The sequence below is a fragment of the Haliotis rufescens genome, unplaced genomic scaffold (assembly GCF_023055435.1).
Source record: "Haliotis rufescens isolate VD_foot unplaced genomic scaffold, xgHalRufe1.0.p SCAF_2, whole genome shotgun sequence".
Classification (NCBI taxonomy): domain Eukaryota; kingdom Metazoa; phylum Mollusca; class Gastropoda; order Lepetellida; family Haliotidae; genus Haliotis; species Haliotis rufescens.
In genome coordinates this window covers 38810075-38826796 of record NW_025963890.1, presented here as the reverse complement: position 1 = coordinate 38826796, position 16722 = coordinate 38810075, and the positions used below count along the sequence as shown (strand labels likewise).

Genomic DNA, 16722 nt, shown 5'->3' with positions numbered 1-16722 from the left:
GTGTTGATATTAACACAGCTTTGCAGAGCATGTCAGTGATTACATGGCGTGTCAGCTCTAAGTGTTCTTGGAAAAGAATGTGGTCGGAGTTCCTGGACGTTCATCACTAAGTCTTTAAACAGCAGAAGCTTACAGAACATGGATCACCGTACATATGAACAGCATGCAGAACCTGACAGCTAAAAGATGCAACTGTACACTATGAGTTGCGTATCCCTCGACCATAGGTCCACAGAAGTCACCAATTCCCTTAAAATTACAACCCGTCTCTTTACATTATTGAGAAAAGGTCTTTGTGGTAGCCTAACCTCTCAGGTTATCAAAACGTTGTCATTCTGCGGTCAATTGCCGTTTTCGATGACTTCTTATCTCTGACAATGTTCAACATCTCCTCAATCACCTGTTCTAGATCACCCGGTTGGCCATACGAAGCCTCCTTGTAGTTCAGTCCCCATTCGATAGTGACAAGGCAGTCTGCGGTCTCTGGGCCCATGATGCGCGGAGCGGATGTGGCGCGGTTGTAGCCAACAACTAGCAATGGCACGTCCTCTCCCTTCAACTCAATTATACGTTCTCTGAACGCTGATATGGTCTGGAAACATTCTTCATCGTCCATGTAGAAGACTAGGATGAAAGCGTCACTCATGCTCACGGTGAGTCGGCTCAACCCAGCTGCTAGGCCCTGAAGTCTGTTCATGCTGAGGGTGTCCAGAGACGCCGACTTCCTCTGGATTTGTGTCTCGAAGGTCTGCTTGAGCGCCTGAGTTATATCTTTTGGGCCGCATGCTAGAAGACGACAGACCTGTGGACCAGAACGCTCCCTCCCCCCAGTCAGAGACATGGAGAAGGAGCGAATAACATTGATGAATCTAGTCGCCATCGCTAGTGATTACTGACACCTTTTGTTGAAGTATATAGAAGCCTTTTAGTCTCGTGTTGTAGCTTTGTATGGAATATTTTGAGCTCCTCTTGAAACGGTTCAGTCCTGGCGAGGTTCCTGTCTTCTCCCCTGAAGAGTTATAACGTTGTTGAATGCAATTGTTTTGTCTCCTTCAACAGCTGCGACTGATGGTCGTCTCAGGTCTACTTGAATGACTGCCGAGGTGGGAGTATTTATTCAATCAGTGACTCACATAGGTTGACGCATACTCCAGATGGTGACAGTTTCTCTTCTGAGATGACACGCCTCATTCAAATATTTCTATTTCTGTCACAAAGCATGGTGTCTTAGAAGAACTACGTGATGAGATCAATGTGAATAACATGAATGTTTATAATTAACAGTTAAGCCTTTTCTTTACAATAACAACAAAGATGCACGGACACAAACACAACGGATTCATTTACTGATAAGCTTTTCCGCGACGTTCTAGTTTACTTGTATATTTTTGATGATGCATATCTGTTAGTTTGGGCATGGAATACGATACACGGCTTTTGGGCTGAGGAATTGTCTTCACATCCAGTGAGTTAGTTATCATTCATAGTTTAAGTCCTGCTCATTGTAGCATTGGGCTGTTGATTCCCACGGTTTCGTGTACAAGGGGCTTTCGAGGAGACTATGAGAAAACTTGAAAACTTGGCTGAAAGGTTCTGAGCCTAACTATGAAGGATAGTATATCCTCAACAGTTTGCATACATGTATTAAGTACTTTTGATGGGTTTTGGAATAGTTTCTAAGAAAGGTTTGATGAATAAGTAGATATGTGCGGAATATATTTATATGTATTTATTATACATAAGTCAAACTTTGTGATGAATCTGACAATTCTTCTTTCATTATGGTAACCGCAAAGCATAACAACAAGATGGACGCCCTTTACGTCCAAGTTAAAAATATTTAGAAATATTCTTAAGAAACCTTATACGGTAAGTTGAATACATACATAGGCGGGGAGATACTGTAACTCCTGTCTATGGTATTTTAGAACCTAGTCCTTCTTTGCTATCATATATTGCACGCACTGTTGAACAGGAGGCACAGCAGGCGACAGGAGCTCAATTCTTGCACATTGATAGTCATCCTTTTTTTGTTATCCTATACGAATCTTTTTCATACACTTGTATCACCAATGGGATGCAGAACTGAAGAATTTTCCTCACTCAGCTTCAGTCAAGTTATCTGGAACCACAGGTGTTATGTAGCCGCCTGTTTGAACTTGGAGAGCCCGTTTACTCTCAAGAAATGAGGAATAACTCCGAGGAATGACGAGAGAATGCGAATGAAAGATACGGCAAAAACAGTATAAATAACACAACGAAAGCCTCTTGGTCGTGATCCTCCTTTGTACACCACATCCATGCATTGAACAGGGTGTTAGCTTATGATTATGGGTGCATGGCGGGGCCTGGGAGCTAGCTAACATCACGTTTTTAACATTTCTGACCCACCAGGAGGAATGGGGCCTTATGGAGTGAGTGAGTTGGTTGTAACGCCACTTTTAACAGTATTCCAGTTATATCACGGAGTGTCAGCTAAATGTGGGAGGAAAGCCCGACGTGATGCAGGTCTCGGACGTTTACCACTTCGATGAAACCCACGAGCACGGGTATGGTGCTGACAAACCTAGAAACATTATCGGAGCGAACCAGGATTCGAACCCACAATCAAAGGTTTCTAGCGTGCCCAACTCTCTATACACTCTGTGAAAACTGTATACACTATGTACAAAAAGACATGAATTAATCTTAAATTGTTTGTTCAAAATGTCTGCCAACATTACGCATGCACAAAACTTGAAATTCAAGGACTCCTTATTTTTTTACACTGACGTCAGTCCGTTTCTGAATAAGAAACATTTAGAACTGGCTGACAAAATTGCTATATCATTGTTTGTTATAACTGTGCTATTAAGGAAACCACATAACTATTAACCAGAACATAACTAAAGTATTCTTATTGTGACTCTCCTGAACCAAACCACCATCCTATGAGGCATAGCCAGCCTATGCCACCAATATGTATACGTGCATTGACACCCTGTCTAACTGTACAAAACATCGCCATTTGACGTGATGGATGACCAAGCTCAATACTGTTCAAATCGGCGTTAAACTCACCGATCACTCACTCACTCCTATAACAACTAACGGATCCTTTTTCAACGTGACGATGCATGGCCACATACAGCATGCAGTATCCTTTTCTTTGTGCAGATTATTAACATCAACGTTTTCTTTTGGCCTTTGGACACTCCTTGCACGTTGCCAGTAAAACATCTCTAGGACCACCTTGATCATCTTCCCGAGGCAAGGGAGTTAACTGACTGTAAAAGTCCAATTTCCACCCTTGCCGAACTAGGCTGGCATTTCTTGGCTGGATTATAGCGCCACCGGTGGATATTACGAGTTACGTCCCTTCTACCACCCTCCTATTGACCAATCAGATTCCACCTCTCATATCACTTGCATTTGCTCCAAACAAATGGCGGCGCCCAGTCAAGACGATCTGATCGATGATCAAAATCTTTATTGTAACAAAACGGGACTTACGTCACGAAGTGCATTAAATCATGTGAGCACCCTGATTAAATACATAAAATGATTTGGAAAATCATCTGTCGACGCCAAGTTGACGGTACAAACCCTTTGCAAATCCTGCAGTCGACCGAAATCTGCACGTTGAAATCCGTGTTGTTTACGAATCGGATGTAGATTTCGTTACGCAATTTTGATTGGACTATGCATCGACTCGTTAGTCCAGCCAAAATATAACTCCATAATTGCAGCTTAGTTCGTCAAGGGTGGAAACTGGACTTTTACAGTCAGCTAACTTGCCATGGGAAGATGCACCTTGGTGGTCAGATCAGAAAAACGCTGCTGCAAACAAATGAGATATAAAACAGGCACCATGGAAAGCCCTTCCTGGCGCACCTCAGTTTTATCCCTTGGATTCGGGTTTTCAATCTCATTCAACCCGCTGACGTATTTTATCCAACACAATGGGAATGTTGACTATTTGAAAGTTCAAGTATCGATCAATCTTCAAGTATCGATCAATCTTCAAGTATCAATTCAAGCACTTAAGAGGCCTATAGTACATGTGACAGAGATGTTGCACACATTTTAACTAATATTTACACATTTGGTTCTTTATAACAGTGCGTGGAATATATATATGGCTAAGGTTTGTATTATGTGTGTTGTCGGAATTTCACAATATTTGGATCATTAAAGTAGTATACAGGAATGTATATTTTTTCTCACAGTGGAGTTCAATGGACATACAAGTCAAAAGTGATATTCATCCTCTATATCTCGGCTCTTACACATTTTACATAATCGTTCTGACCTTTCAGTTTTTGTGTATCTCCCACTCTCGATGCATATATCATAGGATGAACATCGAAATCTTGCCAATGAATTGCGGTATTTCTTTATATTCACATAAAACAGACACTCTTAGGTGTATATATGAGTTTTCAACATTATATAAATTCAAAATTTATTTGATAATGTCAACGAAAATGACCACGATTGCAGATAAATATCTTTTAGCCTCTGTAGAAATGAATTGGTATATACGCTTTCAGATTGTACAAATTGATCATACCAAACATTTCCAAAACCACTATTGAATAACATTGTTTTCACATCAGTTACCCAATTAGTCTTTCCATTCGTATCGTATAACATTATCATATTGTAACATTTCTTAGGGAAGGAGTTTCAGCCAGTACTTTATGACTTTCAGCTGTGAATATACAAGTAGAGGAAATCTACCACATTCCCCATAAACCATTGCGCTAGATGAGTTGGGTTTTACACCAAGAAATGTTTTACATGCAAATAAGTGGACCTATTTGATATAATTAAATTGTTTTAATCCCCATGTTTCAGCACCATAAAGTAAAATTGGGTTCTCTGCCGTCAACAAGTTAAACCGACTTTCATCAGTAAACAGCACTCGACGACAATTTCTCACTTGCCAGCGTCGAACCTGCCTCGCCCATCGCAGTCTCAGGCGTCGATGTTGAGCAGTCAGTACCATTCCTCGGAAAGGACCACACGCTCGGATTCCAGCAGCACGAAGTCGTCGTAGTAGTGTACGTTGGCTAATGGGATGTCCCAACGCTGTTGCTGCCTTCGCCGTCGCCGTCGCTGTCGCCGTTACGAATCTGCTTCGCAGGTGAATGAGTCGTATCTGACCGTCTTCCAGTGGTGTTGTCACTCGGGGTCGTCCGGTTCTAGGCCTGTCCTGTGTGCCCCCTGTCTGCCTGTACCGTTGAATCAGCCTGACTACTGTCAATGGTGTACAACCAAACCTTCTGGCAATTTGGACCTGTGTTGCCCCCATTTCGGTCATACCGATGGCTCTCTCTCTCTCTCTGCTCCTGTGACAGTCGTGGCATTTCTTTTGTGTGCTTTCATCACGTGTGGTTATACCCTGCAGAAGAACGCATTTATACAGCTAACATGCACGTGCAGTTTATGCCATAGGCGGGAAACCTGTTTTCACCAATTTTTTTTGTCACCGCACGAGCGCCGCCAAAGGTGGTGCGTTCGGGTGAGGTGTTTTTGGTACCTGTTCCTGGGCAGTCATATTCCTAATACCCACTTTCCACTAGTTATCGCTGTTTTAGGAAAATTACAAATTGCCAACCTATACTTTCTTTTGTCGCTTAGTTTAGATAAGCCGAATGTATAAATAATTAAAACATGGCGACATCTATTCCTGGAGATTTGTTACATTTTAAATGATGGATGCTGTTTAATATTTCGTCTTTTGTTTTTGGCATATTGAGAATATGCTCTGCAATATCTTTAGTGACATAATCATTGGTACAGTCATCTTGTAAGATTCTCGGAAAGTCGTCCGGCAAAGTTGATGTTTGCTCACCAGCAAACATATCTCTAAAATGTGCAAAAAAGTGAGCAATCTTAATACTATTTTGAACATAATTCTTACAATTCAAACTTTTTAATCACAGACCAGAAATTCTTTGAGTTCTTAATGTTATTCTCCATATATTGCTTTTTGTGTTCAAAATATTCATTCCGTTTTTGCCTGCATACAGCATTTTATTTGTTTCTTATGTAGTTGTAATCCTTCAACGTGTGACTATCCTTATATTTTCTAAACCTATTCAATGCTCTAGATCCTTTACGTTTCAACAGTTCACATTCCTGCACATCTGAGGCGACGACGTACTGTTTTTGAAGATATTCGTCGAAGGCCAGGGATGCTTCTTGCAGTCACTGTTGCTGGCTGGAATCGATTTCGTAGGTGTGTTGTTCGAATCCAGTTGTCTTGTCGATTATTGGTTACGCGTGACCTGCCACTCCGAGGATGGTCTCTGACTGCATTCGTCTGTTGCCAACGTTGCCATAAACACCAAATGGTGTTTCTGTGGACGTTAAATTGTCTTGCAACATCACGTTGACTCGATCCTGCTTCAAGCATACCAATGGCTCGCAGACGCTCATTTTCGGACAGGCGTGGCATTTCGTAATGTTGAATAATTGCATAATTTTGTTGTTTTTCTGAGTGGTTGTTGTCAGCACGATGCTAAACAATACATATGGAATACCGTTAACGCACATGTTTTTATACCCATTCTTGAGTAGTGAAATGCATGGGACTTGCATAAAATTCAACTTTTGCATGGTATGCATGCTTTTCCGTAGCAGTTGCGTTTCTGTGACATGATTCCATACATGTACTACAATACTGAAAACCAACTTTACTTGTTTGAATTTGTTTGCAAAAGTAGCAACATCGAAAGCAGACAGAGTGTTGCCGACATCCATACGAAATGTATACCACATATGAATTGGTCATTTCTGCATGGATTGGGATTGAATTGTGTGAAAAGGATGAGGAATCGCAGAAAAGATGGAAATATCACAAACACGCAGCCACGTGAGAACCTGGCGCCGAAACACAGCAACAGGACATGCACGTGCAACATCACTTGTTGGGTTTTCATTTGCATGCCATCACAATCTTACAGCAAGTGAACAGCGAAAACATGCCACGACTGACGGAAGCTCAGCGCAACAACGCCACTGGCCGACTGCAAACAGGGTAGGCGGACAGCAAGACAGTGATAGAGGGATAGATGGAGAGCAAGACAGTGATGGGGGGATAGATGGACAGCAAAACGGTGATGATAGATGGACAGCAAGACAGTGATGGAGGGATAGATGGAGAGTGATGGAGGGATAGATGGACAGCAAGACAGTGATTGAAGGATAGATGGAGAGTGATGGAGGGATAGATGGACAGCAAGACAGTGATGGAGAGCAAGACAGCGATGGAGGGATAGATGGAGAGCAAGACAGTGATGGAGGGATAGATGGAGAGTGATGGAGGGATAGATGGACAGCAAGGCAGCGATGGAGGGATATATGGACAGCAAGACAGTGATGGAGGGATAGATGGAGAGCAAGACAGTGATGGAGGGATAGATGGACAGCAAGACAGTGATGGAGGGAGGGATGGACAGCAAGACAGTGATTGAGGGATACATGGACAGCAAGACAGTGATGGAGGGATAGATGGAGAGCAAGACAGTGATTGAGGGATAGATGGAGAGTGATGAGGGATAGATGGACAGCAAGACAGTGATCGAGGGATAGATGTACAGCAAGACACTGATGGAGGGATTGATGGACAGTAAGGCAGTGATGGAGGGATAGATGGACAGCAAGACAGTGATGGAGGGATAGATGGAGAGCAAGACAGTAATGGAGGGATAGAATAACAACAAGACGGTTATGGAGGGAAAGATGGGGAGCAAGACAGCGATGGAGGGATAGATGGAGAGCAAGACAGTGATGGAGGGTTAGATGGAGAGCAAGACAGTGATTGAGGGATAGATGGACAGCAAGACAGTGATGGGGGGATAGATGGGGAGCAAGACAGTGATGGAGGGATAGATGGAGAGCAAGACAGTGATGGAGGGATAGATGGACAGCAAGACAGTGATTGAGGGATAGAATAACAACAAGACAGTTATGGAGGGAAAGATAGGGAGCAAGACAGCGATGGAGGGATAGATGGAGAGCAAGACAGTGATGGAGGGTTAGATGGAGAGCAAGACAGTGATTGAGGGATAGATGGACAGCAAGACAGTGATGGGGGGATAGATGGAGAGCAAGACAGTGATTGAGGGATAGATGGACAGCAAGACAGTGATTGAGGGATAGAATAACAAGACAGTTATGGAGGGAAAGATAGGGAGCAAGACAGCGATGGAGGGATAGATGGAGAGCAAGACAGTGATGGAGGGTTAGATGGAGAGCAAGACAGTGATTGAGGGATAGATGGACAGCAAGACAGTGATGGGGGGATAGATGGAGAGCAAGACAGTGATTGAGGGATAGATGGACAGCAAGACAGTGATGGGGGGATAGATGGAGAGCAAGACAGTGATTGAGGGATAGATGGACAGCAAGACAGTGATGGAGGGATAGATGGAGAGCAAGACAGCGATGGAGGGATAGATGGAGAGTGATGGAGGGATAGATGGACAGCAAGACAGTGATGGAGGGATAGATGTACAGCAAGACAGTGATGGAGGGATAGATGGACAGCAAGACAGTGATGGAGGGATAGATGGACAGCAAGACAGTGATTGAGGGATAGATGGACAGCAAGACAGTGATGGAGGGATAGATGGAGAGTGATGGAGGGATAGATGGACAGCAAGACAGTGATGGGGGGATAGATGTACAGCAAGACACTGATGGAGGCATTGATGGACAGTAAGACACTGATGGAGGGATAGATGGACAGCAAGACAGTGATGGAGGGATAGATGGAGAGCAAGACAGTGATGGAGGGATAGAATAACAACAAGACAATTATGGAGGGAAAGATGGGGAGCAAGACAGCGATGGAGGGATAGATGGACAGCAAGACGGTGATGATGGGATAGATGGACAGCAAGACAGTGATGGAGGGATAGATGGACAGCAAGACAGTGATGGAGGGATAGATGGACAGCAAGACAGTGATGGGGGGATAGATGGACAGCAAGGCGGTGATGGAGGGATAGATGGAGAGCAAGACAGTGATGGGGGGATAGATAGTCAGCAAGACAGTGATGGAGGGATAGATGGACAGCAAGACAGCGATGGGGGGATAGATGGAGAGCAAGACAGTGATTGAGGGATAGATGGAGAGCAAGACAGTGATGGAGGGATAGATAGACAGCAAGACAGTTATGGAGGTATAGATGGAGAGCAAGACAGTGATGGAGGGATAGATGGACAGCAAGACAGTGATGGAGGGAAAGATAGACAGCAAGACACTGATTGAGGGATAGATGGACAGCAAGACGGTGATGATAGATGAACAGCAAGGCGGTGATGGAGGGATAGATGGAGAGCAAGACAGTGATGGGGGGATAGATAGTCAGCAAGACAGTGATGGAGGGATAGATGGACAGCAAGACAGCGATGGGGGGATAGATGGAGAGCAAGACAGTGATTGAGGGATAGATGGAGAGCAAGACAGTGATAGAGGGATAGATAGACAGCAAGACAGATATGGCGGTATAGATGGAGAGCAAGACAGTGATGGAGGGATAGATCGACAGCAAGACAGTGATGGAGGGATAGATGGAGAGCAAGACAGTGATGGAGGGATAGATGGACAGCAAGACAGTGATGGAGGGAAAGATAGACAGCAAGACACTGATTGAGGGATAGATGGACAGCAAGACGGTGATGATAGATGAACAGCAAGACAGTGATGGAGGGATAGATGGACAGCAACACAGTGATTGAGGGATAGATGGACAGCAAGACAGTGATGGGGGGTTAGATGGAGAGCAAGACACTGATTGAGGGATAGATGGACAGCAAGACGGTGATGATAGATGAACAGCAAGACAGTGATGGAGGGATAGATGGACAGCAACACAGTGATTGAGGGATAGATGGACAGCAAGACAGTGATGGGGGGTTAGATGGACAGCAAGGCGGTGATGGAGGGATAGATGGAGAGCAAGACAGTGATGGAGGGATAGATGGACAGCAAGACAGTGATGGAGGGATAGATGGACCACAAGACAGCGATGGGGGGATAGATGGAGAGCAAGACAGTGATGGAGGGATAGATGGAGAGCAAGACAGTGGTGGAGGGATAGATGGACAGCAAGACAGTGATGGAGGGATAGATGGACAGCAAGACAGTGATGGAGGGATAGATCGACAGCAAGACAGTGATGGAGGGATAGATGGAGAGCAAGACAGTGATGGAGGTAAAGATGGACAGCAAGACAGTGATGGAGGGATAGATGGACAGCAAGACAGTGATGGAGGGATAGATGGACAGCAAGACAGTGATGGAGGGATAGATGGAGAGCAAGACAGTGATGGAGGTAAAGATGGACAGCAAGACAGTGATGGAGGGATAGATGGACAGCAAGACAGTGATGGAGGGATAGATGGACAGCAAGACAGTGATGGAGGGATATATAGACAGCAAGACACTGATGGAGGGATAGATGGACAGCAAGACGGTGATGATAGATGGACAGCAAGACAGTGATGGAGGGATAGATGGACAGCAAGACAGTGATGGAGGGATAGATAGACAGCAAGACACTGATGGAGGGATAGATGGACAGCAAGACGGTGATGATAGATGGACAGCAAGACAGTGATGGAGGGATAGATGGACAGCAAGACAGTGATGGAGGGATAGATGGAGAGCAAGACGGTGATGATAGATGGACAGCAAGACAGTGATGGAGGGATAGATGGACAGGAAGACAGTGATGGAGGGATAGATGGACAGCAAGACAGTGATGGGGGGATAGATGGACAGGAAGACAGTGATGGAGGGATAGATGGACAGCAAGACAGTGATGGAGGGATAGATGGACAGGAAGACAGTGATGGAGGGATAGATGGACAGCAAGACAGTGATGGGGGGATAGGTCGGGAGCAAGAAAGTGGTGAAGTTGAACTTAGTACGTACTAGGTAAGCTATAAATGCCATCTTTCGACATATACTATGAATAAATCGTATTGAATTGTGAATAGATGTCGGATGACGGATGACGCACGCCGTACAAAGACGGATGGCAATACGTCACAAAAGCCTTTTCGGCCATCTTGCATGTAAGGAAAACAATTAAACTAACAAGAACTGTTCTAAACCTCCCGCAAACGTACGATAAAGTTAACATGCGTTTCCAAACGTACCTCTGCAATCGCATTGGAAGACATATTCTCAACCTCTGTTTTTCATCTGAAGATTACATGAAATAGAGTAGAGTAGCAATCAAAAGTCTTCATCATTCCACTGATATGGTAAAAATAAGACCTCTGGTGTTGAGTTCGGCGTCACATAACATGTCATTATACAGATTTTCAATAAACTTAAATATGGTTTATTATCCAAATTTCGACTAATCAGAGAAATACCTTTTCTGGCTTGTCTAAATTAATTTTTAAAAATCGTTAAAAAATGGTCTGTTGGTGATATTTATAGAAGGTGGCCATTATGGTCTCGAAAAGCAGGTTGGTGATATTTATATAGGGCGTGGAGGGTTTGGAAAACAGGAACGGAAAGGCGCAAAACCATGGTATCTTGTCACTTTCTATTTTTTAGAATTATTAAGATGTCCATATACACTTTTGTCGCAGAAAGTATCTTTGCAGCTTGTCTAATATAATTTTAAAAAATCGTTGAAAAATGGCTTCCAAAAGTCTGTTGATGATATTCATTGAAGGCGGACATTATGGTCTCGAAAAGTAGGTTGGTGATATTTATATAGGGCGTTGGCGCTTTGGAAAACAGGTGTTAAACCGTTGTATATTGTCAATTTCTATCTTTTTTAGAACTATTAAGATGCCCATCTACACTTTTGTCGCCGAAAGTACCCTTCTGTCTTGTCTATATTCATTGTTTAAAAAGCGGTAAAAAATGGTTTCCAAAAGTCTGTTGAAGGCGGCCATGTTGGTCTCGAAAAGTAGGTTGGTGATATTTATATAGGGCGTGGGCGCTTTGGAAAACAGGTGTTAAAACGTGGTATATTGTCACTTTCAATCTTTTTTAGAACTATTAAGATGTCCATCTACACTTTTTACGCTGAAAGTACCCTTCTGTCTCGTCTATATTCATTGTTAAAAAGCTTTAAAAATGGTCTCCAAACTTCTGTTGTATGGGGGCGGCGATGTTTGTCTCCAAACGTAGGTTGGTCACGAAAAGTAGGTTGGTGATATTTATATAGGGCGTGGGCGCTTTAGAAAACAGATATGACAGAGTGGTATATTGTCAATTTCTATCTTTTTGAGAACTTATTAAGATGCCCATCTTCACTTTTGTCGCCGAAAGTACCCTTCTGTCTCGTCTAAATTCATTGTTAAAAAGCGGTAAAAAATGGTCTCCAAACTTCTGTTGTATGGGGGCGGCCATGTTTGTCTCCAAACGTAGGTTGGTCTCGAAAAGTAGGTTGGTGATATCTATATAGGCCGTGGGCGCTTTGGAAAACAGGTGTTTCACCGTGGTATATTGTCTCTTTCTATCTTTTTTAGAACTATTAAGATGTCCATCTACACTTTGGTCGCCGAGTGCTATATTCCCATCGGGCGGAATAAAATAAGAAAAGGGCTATATTCCTATCGGGCGGAATCAATGCATCTAATGGCAGTCATCGGGGCTACCTAATCAGTAGTCTCTCAGCCAATAGAAGCAAGGAGCTACACTTCTTTAGACTACTTAAAACCCGTGACCTCTTAAGCTGTGTTTCTGCGATCTGTCCTAGGATGAATAACTGTTTTTTTTCAGCTCTAATACACCATTTTTCAGCCAACTGTGACTCTTGAGGTAGTTGTCCGATTCCTGTCAATGTTCGATGTCATTGTGGGTTAGATATAGACTCAAAGGTCTGAAGATTTAAGACTATTATCTATAAATTAATTAATTAAAACTGATTTAACCTGTTGTTCCTAAACAGTCCAGAAAATGCATGATATTTTGGAGGCTTTGACTAGATCACATGGGTTGGCAGCTATGTTAGATTCATGATTGAAGTATGTTTGGAACTAGAATTCTCATGCAGTCTAGAGTGTCTGAATGCATGGTTAACGATATTTAAAGCATGGAGCCGTGAACCTCGGAGCAGGGGGATTGTTGGAGGGTGTGGTCGGTGTGTTATTGCTAATGACCACCACGATCACGAAACGGGTTGTCGGGTATTTGTTTCATCACATTTCCACGACTGGAATATTACTCTATAACATACTTTACTCCTTGGTGGCGTATTTATTTAGCTTTATTAGATGGTTTTAGAAGGGGTGTGATAATGGCCTCTGAAAGTCTGACTATTTCAATAATGTCACATACAGACCCTGACAAAAGAATACACGAACATGTGGAAATTGGCTCTTTTCTATTTGTATATATATATATAAATAACAATTTAGTAAAATACATATTTTATATATTTTATTATAGCAGCATTTAGTAGCCAATACGTATATGCCGTGGGCACGGGTGGCCCAGTCGTCTAAGGCGCCGTGATTCGCTGTGCAGAGTTGCGGCCCTTGGGCACACTAGAAACCTATGATTGTGGGTTCGAATCCCAGTTAGCCCCGATTATGTTTCTAGGTTTGTCAGCAAGATACCCGTGCTCGTTGGTTTCACTGAAGTGGTAACCGTCTGAGATCTTCATCACTTCGCGATTTCCTCCCACATTAAGCGGACATTAAAAGCGGCGTTAAGCGGCGGGTGAATTGACACGGCAAGATGACATCGTGTTAATTGACCACATTGTCACCCTTGAATGAGGACTAGTCGGAGAGGTATGGTGGTATGGCAGACGTAGATGTAGAGACGTCCACTGTGGGTAAGATAAGTGTGGTAACCACGGAAATATTTTAAGATTACAATTTGTACCAGGAAATACTTTAAAAAACAATTGCCTCAACTTCTACACACAAAATAATGGGATACACCCAACTCGCCTAAAATCCGACTCGCCTAAAAAGATTTTGACCCGACTCGCCTAAATTTTTTTGAGCGAACTACGGTCGGTTTTTGTATTTTAGAATAAGTATGTAACTATCAGAAATTCATAGTAATGCATTTTATACACATAATGTACCTAAATGTTAGTTTTGTAGTCTCGGTCTCAATAGCGTAATCGACTGGGCTCTGACTCACTGACTCAACATGAAGTGCAGATGTAAATATGACAGAAGACAAATTCTATCGATGATACGTTGTTTTTTTAATATTATTTCCATACTTGTGTATGAATATACTAGTAATTGTGATCATTAGACCTAACCTAAGTTATATTTGCCAAACGCATACCAAAATATTATATATATTTTTTAGGCGAGTCGGGTCAGATTGTTTTAGGCGAGTCGTATTTTAGGCGAGTCGGGTGCAACTCAAAATAATGATTAAAGGACGTGGTGAAAATATTGTGTTCTGAAAGAAAGTCGGACCCTTATATTAGAATTTGTTTCTATGAAGCAGGGTGAAAAATGTGTACGATGAAAATAATTTTATTCAAATGGTTGTTTACGATATTGGGAAATATTGTACTATCTTAAATAAGAATGAAATTACAAACACGTCCTAAATATGCACCTTGACACATTCAAATTCTCACAAATATATATGGAGAATTCCTGGACACTCCCAAATCGAAGACAAAGTTCTGGGAACTCGTAGACAAAAGACATATACATGTAGTAGGTAAATATACTTAACTATTGATTTCTTACATTTAGACAATAAATATTATTGCTATCATCTTGTCCTTCCCTGCTTGGATATATGTATCTATTTACAAAGGATACTGCTAATGTATTCAAAACAAAAGTGGCCTTACCATATCTTTTATTTAACACTTTTAAAAGTAAAAAAACCATGCAAACGAAACACTCAGAAACATAAACGAGGCCGGTATGCCGATAAGTAATAATAATAATATTGCTAAGATTACTTATCATCATTCAATTCCAATATCTAAAAAAAATGTGTCTTCGAATTCACTTCCGGTTTGTGTTCGTGGTGGCGGTGTCGACGAATTCACCGCATCCATATATAACATTTCTTGTTTGCCAGGCGACAGAGCGATAACAGCGCACATGTATTAGCCGAGCGCACATAGAATAACAGTCAAACTGAGTTGTACGCGCTATGAAGAACTATACCACTCGATAAAAACGGTACACTACCGCGGTCATGAAAAGTGTGTAATAGCGACGACCAGACCAGACGAGTCTACTTCCTGTGTAAAATGTCAAGTCAAAACTTCTAACAGAGATGTCCTAAAAGAATATTGCTACATTGCGGGGCCTATCTTCGCTGTTGGGAGTTCCACGCGCACCTGTTTTAAGCTCCTCGCAGCGATAGCCCGTTCGCAGAGCTCTCTCCATCGCTGCCACCAGTCCAGACTGGTTCCCGTTCGTTCCTGCGACAGACTGGAAGGTGGTCACAACCATGCTTGGCGTTGAACACGCAACCGATGGACAGTTATGATTACAAACAAGCGATGACTGTCGTGACGCCGAATACTCTTACCCTAACTAAACTGTTTTCTTTGTTTGTCAATTTGAATTTCTATTTCATTTCAACTGTCATGTGAAGAGTGAGTGAGTGAATATGGTTTTACGCCGCTTTTAGCAATATTCCAGCAATATCACGGCGGGGGACACCAGAAATGGGCTTCACACATTGTACCCATGTCGGGAATCGAACCCGGGTCTTCGGCGTGACGAGCGAACGCTTTAACCACTGGGCTACCCGACCGCCCCTCATGTGAAGAAGAAGAAGTTTATTCACGAATGAAGGCCACATGGCCCAGAGTTTATTTACATGAATATTGTATACTATGCACAAGCACATGTGGTCTTCCTGGTCTTCCTACATGGGTCTGTCGTGTTGTACACACACAGCATCATGACCCAGCGCTTTTAACATTTTTTAATACGTTTGACTTAAAAAATGATGTTTGGCATCAAATGCCAACATATTGTTATTTGTACACATATAGATACCTTGGTTTAGAATAATTATTTACAGACCGCCGTCATATAGCTGGAATATTGCTGAGTGCGGCGTTAAACAACAAACCAAACAACCAATTAAAATAATTGTACGAGTATTAGAAGGTACAACATTACCTGCTGAATAATTCACCACATACTATGAAAGTTAAAAAGTCTCAATGAAATTATAATGTCAGTGAGTACGTTAAACTGTGTCTGAATTTCTTAACTTTAAATGTAAGTACTTAAATATATCCCGAAAGAAGGTAGGTACATACAGCTGCTGACGAAGCAATTTACATAGGGACCTTTACAATTTAGAATTACACGTAATTACCATTTACGGTAGGTAAGTAACATGAACACAAATAAACATATACGACTCTGGTGCGTCGTTTTGCAAATTACTCCCTGTTTATATATATATATATATATATATATATATATATATATATATATATATATATATATATTTCGTTTATTGATATCGCAAATTATATTCTATGATATCATACATAGATGTTACAAATTTTGATTTTTAAACATGATTAATGATATCATAAAATCGAATTTTCAAAAATATTTTTGATTTTGTGATACCTTAAAATACTGAGAAAGTTCAGTTGTCAATAAATCAATACTTCTCACACAAGTACCAAGAAAAATATGCTTAAAGTTGAAAGCCGGATAGACACGACAGACAACAACATTAACGACTGGTAGTTTATTAACTGCGGTGTGTGGTATGTGTACCTA

The 16722-nt window shown here is 42.1% G+C and overlaps 1 protein-coding gene across 1 annotated transcript; it reads right to left on the bottom strand.

Moving 5' to 3' along the window:
* Positions 1-319: 319 nt before the first annotated feature.
* Positions 320-880, bottom strand: LOC124114793 (ras-related protein Ral-B-like). The gene has a single exon (XM_046475549.2). It carries the CDS (start codon positions 878-880, stop codon positions 320-322), a length of 561 nt encoding a protein of 186 aa, XP_046331505.2.
* Positions 881-16722: the final 15842 nt, after the last annotated feature.